The 14,788-nt window shown below is 35.6% G+C and overlaps 1 protein-coding gene across 1 annotated transcript; it reads left to right on the top strand.

The window, feature by feature from the left end:
- Nucleotides 1-10,353: 10,353 nt before the first annotated feature.
- Nucleotides 10,354-13,037, top strand: LOC114299086 (dihydroflavonol 4-reductase). Its single transcript, XM_028243762.2, has 6 exons — nucleotides 10,354-10,710; nucleotides 10,798-10,967; nucleotides 11,054-11,263; nucleotides 11,997-12,156; nucleotides 12,455-12,647; nucleotides 12,738-13,037. The coding sequence occupies exons 1-6, from the start codon at nucleotides 10,575-10,577 to the stop codon at nucleotides 12,898-12,900; spliced, it is 1,032 nt and encodes a 343-aa protein (XP_028099563.2). The 5' UTR covers nucleotides 10,354-10,574; the 3' UTR covers nucleotides 12,901-13,037.
- Nucleotides 13,038-14,788: the final 1,751 nt, after the last annotated feature.

The following is a 14,788-nucleotide window of genomic DNA, read 5'->3' as shown; positions in this document are numbered from 1 at the left end:
TACCTTTACTGGAGCGAGGCAAACCAACAATGAAATCCATAGTGATATGTTCCCATTTTCACTCCGATATCGGTAAAGGTTGCAGTAAACCTGCGGGTCGTTGATGTTCGGCTTTAACTTGTTGGTAATGAAGACATTTCGACACAAAGTCACCAATCTCTTTCTTCATTCCCGGCCACCAGAAATTCAGTTTTAAGTCTTGGTACATTTTTGTATTTCCTAGATGGATAGACAATTTTGAGTTGTAGCCCTCTTACAGAATTCTTCTTTTCAGTTCAGAATCACTCGGGACACATAACCTTCCTTGAAATTTCAGTACATTATTCTCAAATTTGAAATCCGGCCTCGGTTTGGATTCCCGTTCTTTGATGATCTTCCTCAAGAAGTCATCCTGTTGTTGTTTCTCTTTAATCTCCTCAATCAGTGCCGGTTGAGCAGAAATAACGGCTATTGTTCCACCTTGTTCACGCAAAACAATCTCAATTTCAAGTCTTTCAAGGTCACAAAGCAATTCTTTCTGCCCGGTGAGTAAACAGGCTAAATTTCCAATCGATTTCTGACTCAGTGCATCAGCAACGGTGTTAGCTTTTCCTGGATGGTACAAAATTTGCAGGTCATAGTCTTTTATCAGTTCTAACCATCTCCGCTGCCTCATGTTCAGTTCTTTCTGTGTGAATAAGTATTTCAAACTCTTGTGGTCTGTATACACCTTACATGTTGCCCCATAAAGGTAGTGACACCAAATTTTCAATGCAAACACTACTGCAGCGAGTTCTAAATCATGGGTCGGGTAGTTCTTTTCATGTGGTCTTAGTTGTCGGGAAGCATATGTAATAACTTTACCATTCTGTATTAAAACACATCCCAAACCCTTATAAGAAGCATCACTATATACAGTATAACCATCCGTACCTGAGGGTAAGGTGAGAATAGGTGCAGTCACTAGTCGAGTTTTCAACTCTTGAAAAGCTGATTCCCTCTGATCGGTCCAGTCAAATGACATCCCTTTCTGAGTCAGCTGTGTCAGTGGTAGGGCAATTTTGGAGAAATCTTTGACAAACCTTCTGTAATACCCGGCTAAGCCTAGAAAACTTCAGACTTCGGTAACATTTGTTGGTCTAAGCCAGTTCACTACTTCTTCAATTTTCTGTGGGTCAACTGTAATACCATCTTTGCTGATCACATGTCCCAAAAACATCACACTGTCTAGCCAAAATTCACATTTAGTTAGTTTTGCATAAAGTTTCTGCTCTCTTAGGGTCTGTAGGGCAATGTTCAAATGACGTTCATGTTCCTCTGTGCTTTTGGAATAAATTAAAATGTCATCTATGAATACAACAATAAAGTCATCAAGGAATGGTTTGAAAATTCTGTTCATAAGGTCCATAAATGCAGCAGGTGCATTGGTAACTCTGAAAGGCATAACAAGAAATTCGTAATGTCCATACCTCGTTCGAAAGGCAGTCTTTTCGATGTCCCCTGTCTTGACTTTCAACTGGTGGTATCCAGATCTAAGATCAATCTTGGATAACACTTGGGCACCCTGTAACTGGTCAAATAAATCATCAATGCGAGGCAATGGATATTTATTTTTCACTGTTACCTTGTTCAATTCACGGTAGTTAATGCTGAGTCTCAATGAGCCGTCTTTCTTCTTTACAAACAAAATCGGAGTGCCCCATGGCGAAGTACTAGGCCTGATGAACTTCTTATCTAACAATTCCTGCAGGTAAACTTTCAACTCTTTCAATTCGGTAGGTGTCATTCTGTACGGAGCTTTAGATACAGGCTGTGTACCTGGAATCACATCAATGGTGAACTCAATCTCCCTATCAATCAAATCCCCTGGCAGATCATCTGAAAAAACATCTGGGAATTCTCTGACTATAGGAATACTGTTCACATTAGTTTTATCATCAGTAGGTACAGTCAATACAGAACATAGATATCCTTTACACCCCTTTCTAATCAGTTTAAAAGCTTTCATGGATGAAATCAGATACGGGGGAGGTACTACTCCAACTCCGTTAATCACAAATTCAGGCAGTCCGGGTGGACGGAAAACAACTTGTTTTGTTGCACAGTCTATGGTAGCATGATATTTTGTTAACCAGTCCATTCCCAATATCACATCAAAATGATCTATATTCAATGGCAGTAAATCAATATATAGACGAACATCCCTAATAATAATTTCACATGCAGGGTACATATAAGCACAAGTCATGGATCCCCCAACAGGTGAAGATAGAGCTAACAGATAGTTCATGGGTTCCAATGGTCTATTCAATTTGCGCGAAAAAGCATGCGATACATATGAATGTGTAGACCCCAAATCAATCAAAACATACGCATTTTGAGGACAAGTTAAGAGTATACCTGATACAACGGTCTCGGTATTATGTACATCTCCCGGTACGAGTGCGAACACTCGGCCTTGCCTCATAGGCTCTTTTTCAATCGCCTTGGGGTTGGGTTTTGGTGGAGCAGTTGATGCTACTGCGCTTGGTGCAGCTTTACTATTGCCCTGAGGAGTGGAAGGGCAATCTTTGACCATGTGGCCCACCTTGCCACACCTGTAACAAGCACCTGAAAGTTTATAACAAACCCCCTTATGATTCTTACCACATTCGGAGCAGGGCGGTATAGAACGGTTTCCTTGACTATAACTGTTTGTTGACCCTGTGTTCTACTTTTTGTTCGACGAACTGTTCCAGCCTTTCTTAAATTTAAAACCCCGTCTCTTTCCACGCCATTCAGACGCTGGTGTTTTAGTCTGTTTCAATGTTTCGATGTTCGACTCAACCATCATTGCTCGATCAAGAACATCCACGTATTTCAGCAATTTCAAAACGTTGATTCTGTCAAGAATTTCTACATTAAGGCCGCCTTCAAATTTCTTGGCCTTTTTGTAATCAGTGTCAACCATGTGCGGTACATATCTGGCGAGTTCAGTAAACTTTGACTCATACTCAGCCACGGACATGGTACCTTGTCTCAACTGTTCAAACTCGGTCACCTTGTGGTCTCTGACACACTGTAGGAAGTATTTCTCAAAGAAGGCTCCCTTAAATTAAGCCCAATCCATAGCAGTATTGGTGTTGCGGACCAGCATCCATCAGCTTCTGGCCTCTTCTTGCAAAGTAAAGGTGGCCAGTAGCACTTTGTGTGCTTTAAAACACGGAAACACTTCAAATAATTTTTCGGTCTCTAGGACCCATGCTTCGGCCTTTAAGGGTTCAAGGCCTCCCTGAAAGGATGGCGGTTTTATCTTGCTAAACTTCTGTGTTAGAGTAATGATGTCATCATTCACATTCTGTTCCGGCTGTACCGGAGGAGGTGGGGGCAGTTGGTTCTGTTGTTGTAGCCTTAAGGCCTCAGTCAACATTTCCACTGTTCTTTCGAGCCTTGCCATTCTGACCTCAGATGATTCAGTTTCATCGGTATTTCTTGTGTTATCCATTTCACTATAGACAATCGTAGCAGTTATAAACATAGACAGTTACATACTTAAACACATTAGCACGTATATTCATGTCATGGCCACACACACTTTCATGCTCATCTTATGTCCTAATTACTTTTCTAGGACATCCTATAGCTCATTTCGACATGTGTGTGCGGTATAACTCGTGGTTTAATATCACTCTGATACCACTATGTCACGACCCAAACCCGCCCCTATGGGTTTAACACCGTAACCGGCCAGTAATCCGAGATTACCGAAGGCCTGCTTAACAGTAAAATAGTAATACAGAGTACAGGGGCTGGTGAAAGCCAAAACAATAATTAAAAGATGTCCAATGAGCTGTGACAATCTGTATGCAAAAAGACTTTTTAAACATATACACATTCAAACCATAACAGTATGTACATACATCATATACAGGTATTCAGTTAGGGACCAAATTCCTACCATAACAGTACAGTAACAGTCTATAAAAACAAAAACAGAAAGGGGGGAATCTAAAACACCCCAAAAAGCCCTAGCTTGAAGGACTTGGAACCTCTCAATGAGGCACGTTGGTTGGCTTGACAAAACAAGAGCTAATCCGACGCTCCTAACTCCGGTCCGATGCCTGAGCACCTACATATATATATATATAAACAGTAAGCTAAAACCCAGTGAATAACATATGTGTAAAGAGGTTAAGAATGAATGTCCTTTCAGTATTGAAAATAGTCATTTATCAGTATATCAGTCATTCAGTTTGTGGCTTATAATTCATGCCATAACAGTCATTCAGAAACTATAATAGTCATATGTGGTACATCCAATAGCAAAACAGTATAGTAGGTCTTAACAGACCGAGCAGTCAATGATGGCCATCATATCAGTAAACAGTAGTGGTTCCAAACATGAGAACCAACAGAGATCTCTGTAACAGTAGCAGTAACAGTTCAGTAACAGTAAATTGCTATGGATGCCACGAATACAGTTCACAAATAGGACAAACATTCATTCAGTAAACAGTGTCATTTCATAAAGCAGTAGAGTCATTTGTTCATAAAATAATCTCAATTGAACATATCTTTACAACATTGTTACTCACAAAGCACTGGGCTAAAAGCAGCTAGAGCGTCTTCGGATGCCAACCCTACAGTTACAGAATGAACACACACTAAGATACACAGTTGGGAAAATAATAACTTAATCCCTAATTTGCCTCGGTGTGGTTCTACATCAATATCCTCATTAAGATGTCTTAAACTAGGCCTAAGAATGCCTAGGATGGAATGAGGATGCAAAGATGCACTTTTAAACACTTTTCAAAATTTTCAAAAAATAGGGGTCTCGCTTGAGCGTGGCTTTCTACGCTCGAGCGGACATGCAAACAAAGGAGCTCCGCTCAAGCATAACTTCCGTCGCTTGAGCGGACTGTAAGCTACAGTAAAAATACTGGATGCACAAAAATCACGCTCGACGGGCGCTCGATCCATGCTCGAGCGTGAGACACAAGTCCTCACTCGAGCCTGAACTCTCTCGCTCGAGTCGACTGTAAAGACATGCAAAGTACTAGATACACGCATTTCACGTTCGAGCGCCACTTTTCTCGCTTGAGCAGACTGCATGAACACAAGACGTACGCTCGAGCGTGGAGTTCCTCGCTCGAGCGTGAGTTTAAAATCTGGAATTTTCAGATTTGAACCTCAAACTCAAAACTCAACTTGAATGTATCAAATTCGATCCTTTTGGGCTAATTTTCTGGAAAACACTTGTAAACTCATAGTATAACATGTTTTGAAGATCAATTTGAGAAATCAAAGCCCAAAGGTAGTTCAATTAAACACCATTTTCAAATAAACATCAAGAACAAGACTCAAATGTAACATGCAAGTGCTCAACCAAATTCAAAGCTTCAATGCAAGCTCAATTGAGTCTAAACTTCCAAAAACAAGATGAATTCATGAATTATAACAATAATATGGACATGCATGCAATAATTTCCATGAAAACAACTCAAAACTTCAAGATATGCACATGCATGCATGATACAAGCTTCAACTTAACAATCTTAACCAATTCTAGACTTTAATCTCTAAACTCCCATGAACCATGCAAAATGCAACTTGAATTCGCAAACTAAAGGATGAGTATCCTACCTTAGGTCCTCAATGTCAAGCATGGAAGCTCAAATATGCAATTAACCTTCAATGCCTTTAATTTCCAAGCAAAACGTTTAAGTTGAACTCAATTTCTCTCTCTCTCTCTCTCTTAGTCAATTCAAGCTCTCAAAATGGCTGAAGAAGTGTGGTGTCAAAAGTGTATGGAATGTGATTAAACAATTCCTAGAATTGTCCACTAAGTGGCAAAATGGTAGATAAGTCTAACTTTGATATTTTATCTTGTTTAACCCAATTTAATAATACCAAATCACATTTCAATTAAATATACCATAAAATTACATAAATTCTAGTCAACACATAACACTAATCATTTTCCGATTCGGCCGCCGATAAGCCCTTCAATTTGCAGTTTAAAACATAACATATGAACAGATTATTTAACAGTCAAACAAATAGACATGCATTTAAACTAACACACTCAATCAATTAGCTCAGAATTTCAATCAATTCAATTAGTTATCATGATCAGTCTCAGTTTAGCAATAATCAGTGGTGTCATCAGTAAACAGTAGTGAGGGTTGTCACAGTTATTATATTTTTCCAAGGGTAATTGAATTTGAGTATCCGATCGAACTCCATACTTACTTTCTAGTGCTTTCATTAGTTGTCTTGCAATTTCATGTTCTTCAAAAAGCGGAATAATGCTATCTTTCATACTATGTACCATAGTTGCCTTTGCCATTGCATCATCTTCTATCCATTTATTTTTGAACCAACTACAATCATCATCTGGTTTAGAAATGGATAAAGTATGCAATGTTTTTTCATGTGTAAGAAGATAAGAAATGTGGCGTTTCCATGCTCAGAAATTATTTCCATTAAGTATCTCGATTCTGGAAGAATCCATGGTATTTTTAATAGCCATATTAAAAAACAAAATGTGTTACTATGAGAATTCAAATGTGAATATGAAAATTCAAATGTGAATATTACAATACTAAAATAAAAAATAAATAAAAATAAGCAAAATTAAAGACAACAACAGGTCTTAATAAGGATAAGCCTTGTAGTTGTTGAATCCGCCTCTGTGATGAAGATGGTGTGAAGGAACAGAACAGTTATGTTGCCTTGGGTAAGAAGAATGATGAAAACCCAATGGCCTTGTAAACCCAATACTTTGCTTATGAGTATTGTAATAATAGTTACGAGTCCAAGGAACACAATGGTGCCTTTTACACAATGTTTCTTTGGATGTTCCTTAGTAACACCCTTGGATAGCCTTCTCCTCGAATTTTTTCTTTTGAAAATGTAGTACAAGTACCCACAGAAAAATTCTTAGAAAAATTCTAAAAATTTTGGCTTTTGAATGACTGAAAATGGCCTTGAAACGAGCGAGAACAAGCCAAAAAACCGTTTGGACCAAGCTGCTGCTAGTCCAAGTACTGTGCTGGACCGGTTTGGACCGGCTAAGACCGAACCGGCGTGACCACAGGTCAGCGCGCAGGTCAAGCGGAGTAGACGGACACGGGTCCGGGTGCGGTGCGCTGGGCCCTGGGTCGACGGGCGAATCTGGGCGCACGTTGGGCCGCAGCGTTGGGCTGCTTGGCTGTGTCACTGGGCTGGGCTGGCTCTGTGGCTTTGGGCTGCCTGGCTTGGTCTCTGTGGTGCTGGGTTTTAGCCCAATTAAATCCTTTTTAATTCTTAAGCCCAAGGGAACAGATTTCCTTGTTGTTTTCCTAAGTTGATCTTTTAAATAAGAATATATAATGGCTTTTTTGCTCCGGTTTTCTTCTCCAGTAGGGGTAGGAGACCACACACTGTAAGTTGGATCTTGTGGATCAAATTTTCTCCTTTTTTTCACAACGAATTTCTCCGTTATGATCAAAATTTTGTAAAGAACAAGATAGTGCCAATTTGGAGACGCAATTTGAACCGAAAAATATTTTATAAAATTGCTTCCAACGGTGTAATTCGGACTCACTTTCGGCAAGGTTTGGAACAATAGCACCACCAACAGTTATTTTCTTCGGATAGTTTTCTGGAAATACAACACGTTGGTGATGATTAAATAAACAAACTGAATTAACCAATGCCGAAGATTGACAATCAATGGTTTTTAAAATTTTTGATAAAAAGAGTTCGGAAAATTTTTGTTCTTCCGGACTATATTTCGACATCTGCGACAATGTGTAACCTTACTCTGATACCACTGTAAGTAGATCTTAACAATGGCAATGGATCGAAGTTCCCGTGAGGGTGTTTAATCATGTAGAAGAATACAATCTGGAAGAGGAAAAATAGAGAGAAAATCAAGTATGTTGAACCTATGCATCGTCCATATATATATAGCATATGGTGGCTGTTTAATCAATGGTTGCAACTTATTGAATTCAAACTCAATGATCACCATGTTTCTAAACCTTTGTGACTCTTCATTCAAATCTTAACTTCCTACTTCCAGTAACTTCTTCTTGCGGGAAGATTGAATCACCATATAAGGATTTGATTTGGTGTGAGAGAGTCCACCATATTATGGTGTGATCACCTCTCATGCCTTCACACATCACTTAAAATGTAAGAGCTGTTCCATAAGGCCTCGTTTAGAAATATATTATTTTAATAATTTTTTAAGTTTTTTTGACTAAAATATAAGATAAATAAATTAATACGTTTGGAATGATTTTTTAACTTTTTATAAAAAAAAAATATAAAAATAAATAAATAAATAAACTTTTTAATATAATCTATTAATTTTTTATTTTTTTAATAATTTTTTATTTTTATTTTTTGTAAGTTGCAGAGGCCAGAGTTGGAAGAAAATCTGGTTCATAATTATTTAATCAGAACACGTGTGGTTGTAAAGTACATTTTTTATCCAATGAACGTCTGAAAACGTATAGATGGCCACTTCGGAGAGCGGAAATTATTGAGAGTGTATTTGGTTTGTGTTTTGAGATAAATTTTTTAAAAAAATTTAGAGAGAGTTTAGATTTTTTTTTAGTTTGTTTGGTTATATATTTTGAAAATAGTTTTTGAGTTTGGGAGTTTGTGATGATTTGATATTTTATTGTAATTGAGTAGATATGTGTGAGAGAAAAAATGATTAAGAATGAGAGAGGAGAGAGAAAAAATTATTGATTGATATGTAATAGAGAAAGAAATAATTTTGAAATTTTTTTGAGAAAATTTGTAACCAAACATGTTTTTGAAATTTTTTTTCCAAAAACATATTTCAAAACACAAATCAAACACACCCTCAATGTTCCCGAAATTCTAAGTGTCCGTACTTCTTAATCAATTATCATTCATGGATCGTTTGGTAATGACTTTTTTAGTTGGCTTTTTGATTTTTTTGATTTTTTTGGCCTAAAACTTTTTTGTTTGTTTGGTTTTCTTGTTAGGGTTTTTTGATTTTTTTTTTTACTTTGAAATGGCAAACTTTTTTTTGTCCTTTTGTATTTTTGACTTTTTTTTTTTTTTGTCCTTTTATGATTTTTTAGCTTAGAAGGAAAATCAAATTAGGGCTCAATATGTCTTCTCATATTTCTCAATCACCTAATACAATACTCCACCTACCCATATTCACCACCAATCACAATGTTATGAAATACCACATGTTTATATTCTGGGATTACTGAATAATTACACCTTCGGAAAGAGGTGAATTATTAGCAAGGGAAACAACTTTAAGGGAAATTATTAATGGCTGGTTTGTCATAGCCTAGAAAAGATAAAAAATTATTAAAAAAGCTAAAAAGTTATCAGTATTCACAAAAATATATATATAAAAAAAAATTTTACACAAAAAAAATACAACCCAAAAAGTCATTGACGTGATGGTATAGTCTAAACCAGATGATACAAATTACCTAATCGGCTACACAAAAAATTTACAAAAAAACGGTGTTGTTTGGCCCATGGGGGCCCACCATGTGTCTCGTTTTGGTAATCGGAACCGTTGAATGTATAGAACTCATCGAGTACTATATACACGTGAAAAATCACGTTGATCGGATATCGATAGCTATGTGATCAAATCAAATTTTTTTCAGCCGTTTATTTTTAATCGTCCATTTTTTTATACAAAACTGATTTGATCACATAGCTATCGATATTCGATCAACGTGATTTTTTACAAGCATATAGTACTTAACGATTTCTACATATTGAACAGTTCGGATGATTGAAATGAGACCCGTGGTAAGCCCCTCTAGTCCGATGAAGGACTAAAGAAAAGCCTCATCTTATATATATAAATCTGAAGCATGTCTTCCCCTACACACAATTCAAAGCATTCCGTATTGCTTCCTTCAATAGTCACTGTCACTATGCATAGGGCATAGGAATAAAATGGTAATTTTGTTATTTTATAAAATATTTTAATACACATTTTTTTCATAAAAAGTTAAAAAATTATCCCAAATAACCATCTTTTTTCCCTCAATTTTTTAGCTCAAAAGGTCAAAAAGTGCATTTATTTAGGACATCCCAAACAACCCCTAAATATCTCTAGAGTACCACGTGTCTGTAATTTCCAATCAATCATCATTTAATGTGTCATTCATGTTCTCCAATCACCCAATATAATATCCTACCTATCCACATTTTTCACCAATCATAACACTATGGAATACCACGTGTTCATATTCTGAAATTACTGAATAATTACCCAACTTTTGGCCTTTGTTTGACATAAGCTAAAATGAGACTTTCTAACTAAAATAGCCACAAAAAGACAAAATAAACTTTTTAACTTAATAAGACAAAATGTTACATTCAAACTATAATCATTTCATTTTTTCTCTCACAAAAGTCAAAAAAACTAAAAAACACTTTTTAACCCAAACTAAAATAATTAAAAAAACTAAAAAAACCAACCCAAATCGCAAGCAAACCTTTGTCCGTCTCATAATTGGGGGTAGCATCTATCCTCTCTCTCTCTCTCTGATTATGATCCATAGAGAATTCTAAAATCAATTCATCATCATTTATATTCTCTCAAAGACATGGAAGAAGAAAGAGAGCATGGTGGAAGTGGAAGAACAGTGTGCGTGACAGGGGCTTCAGGGTTCATAGGCTCATGGCTTGTGATGACTCTTCTTCAACGTGGTTATCATGTTAGAGCCACTGTTCGCGATCCTGGTCTCCTTCCTCACCTCCTTCAATTTCTCTGTTTCGTTCTTTTTTTTTTTTTTTTAACAACTTCAATTCTTCAATTGGTGTTTGCAGATAACAAGAGCAAGGTAAGTCATCTTCTAGACTTGCCGAAAGCAGGAACACACCTAACCCTGTGGAAAGCAGATATAATGGAGGAGGGAAGTTTTGATGATCCAATTCATGGTTGTGATGGTGTCTTCCATGTTGCCACCCCTACGGAATTTAGTTCCAAGGATCCTGAGGTATATGAATTGTTCCATATACATATATATATATATATATATACACAGTCGCATTTGTTGAGAATCAATATTTTGTTCTTGGACAGAATGAAGTAATTAAACCAACAGTGAATGGGGTTTTGAACATCATGAGATCATGCTCCAAAGCCAAAACTGTGAAGAGGCTTATCCACACCTCAACCACTGGAACTGTTGTCATCCAACCACAACCCCAACCCCAACCTGAACCTGATCAGTATGATGAGAGTTTTTGGACCGACATCAATTTCTGCAAGGCTCAAAAGATGACTGGATGGGTACGCAGTTTTTTTTTTTTTTTTTTACACAAAATTTGATCATAGAATCGAACATAACTTTTATACATAAGAATATAACTTAGAAATTCAATGAGTCTCACCTCGTGTGACAGTCATGCCCTATGATCAAATTTTGTGCACCTAGAATTTTCTTTTGTTGTATTTCCTAAAATTTCAGGCATCATTCGGTTAGAATTCTCAAGCCAATCTTCTCCCTAATTCCCAGCGTAAAATCAGCCATAGTCCATGTTATGCAGTAATCTAACGGTGGTTCCAATCACAAAACCATAAAGATAAATTAATAAAACACCTAAAATTCAAGATATACATAGTTCAACAGCATGCCTATGTTTACAGAATAGGAAGATTAAATCCACTATGTGCTATGAAAGATTAAAGAGCTCTGAACGTCTCAAGTTAACCATTTTATAATATTGTAACATTCTCACACTAAAACCCTAGCCAAAAAATACAATAAGTACTTTCAAAACTTCAGGCCTTGGCTTATCAACCTCATCCTTTTGCCTCTGTAAAAGGCCCCCATTACAGTAATTTTGAATGTACAGTAAAAGTGAAAGACACCTCACAATACTCCACCTCTAATTTACTGTTGGGCAGATAATAGGGCAACTTGTGAACCTGCAATTTGTTCACAACTTGACAAAGCTGTGAGATTGGGACCATGGACCATGGTTCAATTATTTTAGCACCAAATATATTTTTGTGTTTTCAGATGTATTTTGTGGGGAAAACAATGGCCGAGAAAGCTGCTTGGGAATTCGCTGAAGAGAATGGGCTTGATCTCATCACCATTCAACCCTCTATTGTAATAGGGCCTTTCATCACGCCTTCAAAGCCTCTCAGCATTGAACTGTCAATTGCCTTAATCACTAGTATGTATAATTCTCAACTTGGGGCAAGTATTATTGTCAAAGCAGTTGTCATGAATTACATGAAAAAATTACAAATTTGGGAAGACAAAAAAAATGCTCAGAAAAATATACAATTGGTATGAATTTAAATTTGATGTGATCGTAGGAAATGGAGCACTTCACCCAACGCTAATGATGTATGCAAAGCTCGATTTAATTTGTTTATAGCTTTAATTGAATGTACTTTTTTTTAATTTTATCTACTTGGCTTAATTTAGTTCGTTTACAATTTTAACTTAACCTAATCTAATGATTGTAGGAAATGAACGACTTTATCCAATGCTAACTCGAGCACGGGCCGTTCACGTGGTTGATGTATGCAATGCTCACATATACCTGTTGGAGCATCCGCAAGCCAAAGGAAGATACATCTGCTCGTCTCACTGTTTTACCATATTTGATCTCTCAAAATCGCTCAGTCAAAAATACCCAGAATTCAACATAGCAACCAAGTATGCGAACCAAATATATATATATATAGTAGTACTAATTCCGATGAATTAGCCCATCTCTAACTTTGTCTCTTTTTTAATTTTACGCAGGTTTGAGAGTGTTGGTGAATCGTTGAAACCTATCCCTGCCTCGTCGAAGAAACTGTTGGACCTAGGATTCAAATTTAAGTACAACTCGGATGAGTACGATGTGGGAGACTTGTGCAGTGAAGCCATTGAAACATGTAGAGAAAAGGGGATGTTGAAACTATAGGGAGCAAGAAATTAAAAAGCCAACATTAGGATTTAAAATTTATAATACGCAAATCTATGTTTGATATGGTTGCTGATTGATCAGTGTGCTTTCTTGTTACTCCAATAATAATAGGGAAATTGCATTTAAGTTGGAAATTTCAAAGTCATATCACTTTCACTTGGGCTCACTTTGGTTAGGATGAAAATGATAGAAAATGAAGAAAAAAAATTTTCAACAATGGTTTAGGGTATTAATTTTAGTATTCTAATAGAGCACTAATGACATGACAAGGAGAAAGGGGAAAAAAAAAATTTCAAGACCAAAACATCACATCATAGTAGGTGAGATTTACTGTCAACTCATTAGAGCTGACTTTAGAGCTCAAGAATTAGAGTTTCAAAACATTTTTTAAAAAAATTTAAGTTTGTTTAGCATGAAATTGGTGGAAGTTATAAGAAAATTAATTTTCTTGTACAATTTATAATAGCATGGTAACTAAGCTTTTAGTTTCTTGCAAAAAATATATAAAATAATAAAAGAAAATTTAAATTTGCTATAAAAAGTAATTACTTATAATTAAAATTTCTACTTTCTTGCAAAATTTTTATCCTAATCAATTTCATACAAGAATATATATATATATATATATATATATTTTTTCATTTTTTACCATTTTTATTTTCCATCATTTATTTATTTCTAATCAAACGTAGCATCAAATGCAACGAGGAGAAAATAAGAACGGTGTGCAATAGTTTTTGTTTGCATCAGACATATTCATTTACACCTCTATAAAAATATAATAATTATTTTTTGAAAGAAAAATATACTTATTTTAAATTGTTCCTATTTGAATATAGTCCTCTTTGTAACTTATAAATATTGTGTTCAGATTTTGAATAAATAATAAATTATTTGGTTGAAAATGCTCATCATTTTGCATTTATAACTCACCCAACTTGTTCAAATTGTTGATTGAATTTACCAAAAGCTTAACTCACTCGTTTTGGAGATGAGAACGGATTGAAAAATTCTCAAATGTACCAAAAATGTTTTAGTTTGCATTCTCAATATGATAAATCTTTATGAAAAAAAAATAATAGTTAAATTTTACTAACCACCTTTAAATTTTTTAAAAAATATAAATTTTATAAATTTATCATAATTACATTAAATTTTTTAATAAAATTAAAATAATCAAACTCATGTGTAGACAAATGATAACACATGGAAAAAGGTTATATATATTTTTATATAAAAAAGATGGTAATATTTATTTTTCGTCTACATATTGAGGTTTAGTGGCGTTTATTATGCTGCGTCTAACAAAACAACGGCGTTTTAGTGCAACGTCACCACAGTCTACTTTTTCGCACCGTTTATGCGCCTATCGACGCTGGCATCATCAGAGTTCACCCCTCGTTTCTATCCTAATCTGCCCAAGCCACCACCATCGCAGCCTATGAAGTCATTTCTCTCCCACTCTCTATCAATTTTTCTTTCGATTTCATATTCATCTCCAGATCTGACTTTCGAATATTTGATTTCCTGTTTTTCTTCGATTTTATAACTTTGATTTCCAAATATGATTTCGAGATCTGATTTCGAATCTTTGATTGTTTTTCTTTCGATTTCTTATCTTTGATTTCTTTTGGTTTAATATTCATTGAGACGATGATGATGGAAATAAAGAAGAACGAGATCTATAAGCAGCTTTGTTGGACGATGAAAGGATAAAAAATGTGTGAATCAAAGAACGTCTTCAAGATTCAGACCAGGTCGTTTCCATTTGATCTTGATTTTTCCTTGTTTAATTTTAACATTCTGATTTGCTATTTAATTTTGATTTTCTGATTTTTTTTTTTTTTCTTCCTAAAAATCTGAACTTTATTTTGTGTTTCAACTT

Source organism: Camellia sinensis, chromosome 3 (assembly GCF_055761805.1).
Source record: "Camellia sinensis isolate YWXY chromosome 3, ASM5576180v1, whole genome shotgun sequence".
NCBI classification, from domain to species: Eukaryota; Viridiplantae; Streptophyta; class Magnoliopsida; order Ericales; family Theaceae; genus Camellia; species Camellia sinensis.
The sequence above is the reverse complement of the archived record's forward strand: the minus strand, read 5'-3'. Positions and strand labels throughout refer to the sequence as shown.

Excerpts from the sequence above, each read along its gene's own strand:
- LOC114299086 (XM_028243762.2), top strand. The coding sequence starts at position 10,575 with ATGGAAGAAGAAAGAGAGCATGGTGGAAGTGGAAGAACAGTGTGCGTG. Across the intron at positions 10,711-10,797 it reads AGCCACTGTTCGCGATCCTG|ATAACAAGAGCAAGGTAAGT; the intron begins GTCTCCTTCCTC and ends TGGTGTTTGCAG. Across the intron at positions 12,157-12,454 it reads GTCAATTGCCTTAATCACTA|GAAATGAACGACTTTATCCA; the intron begins GTATGTATAATT and ends TAATGATTGTAG.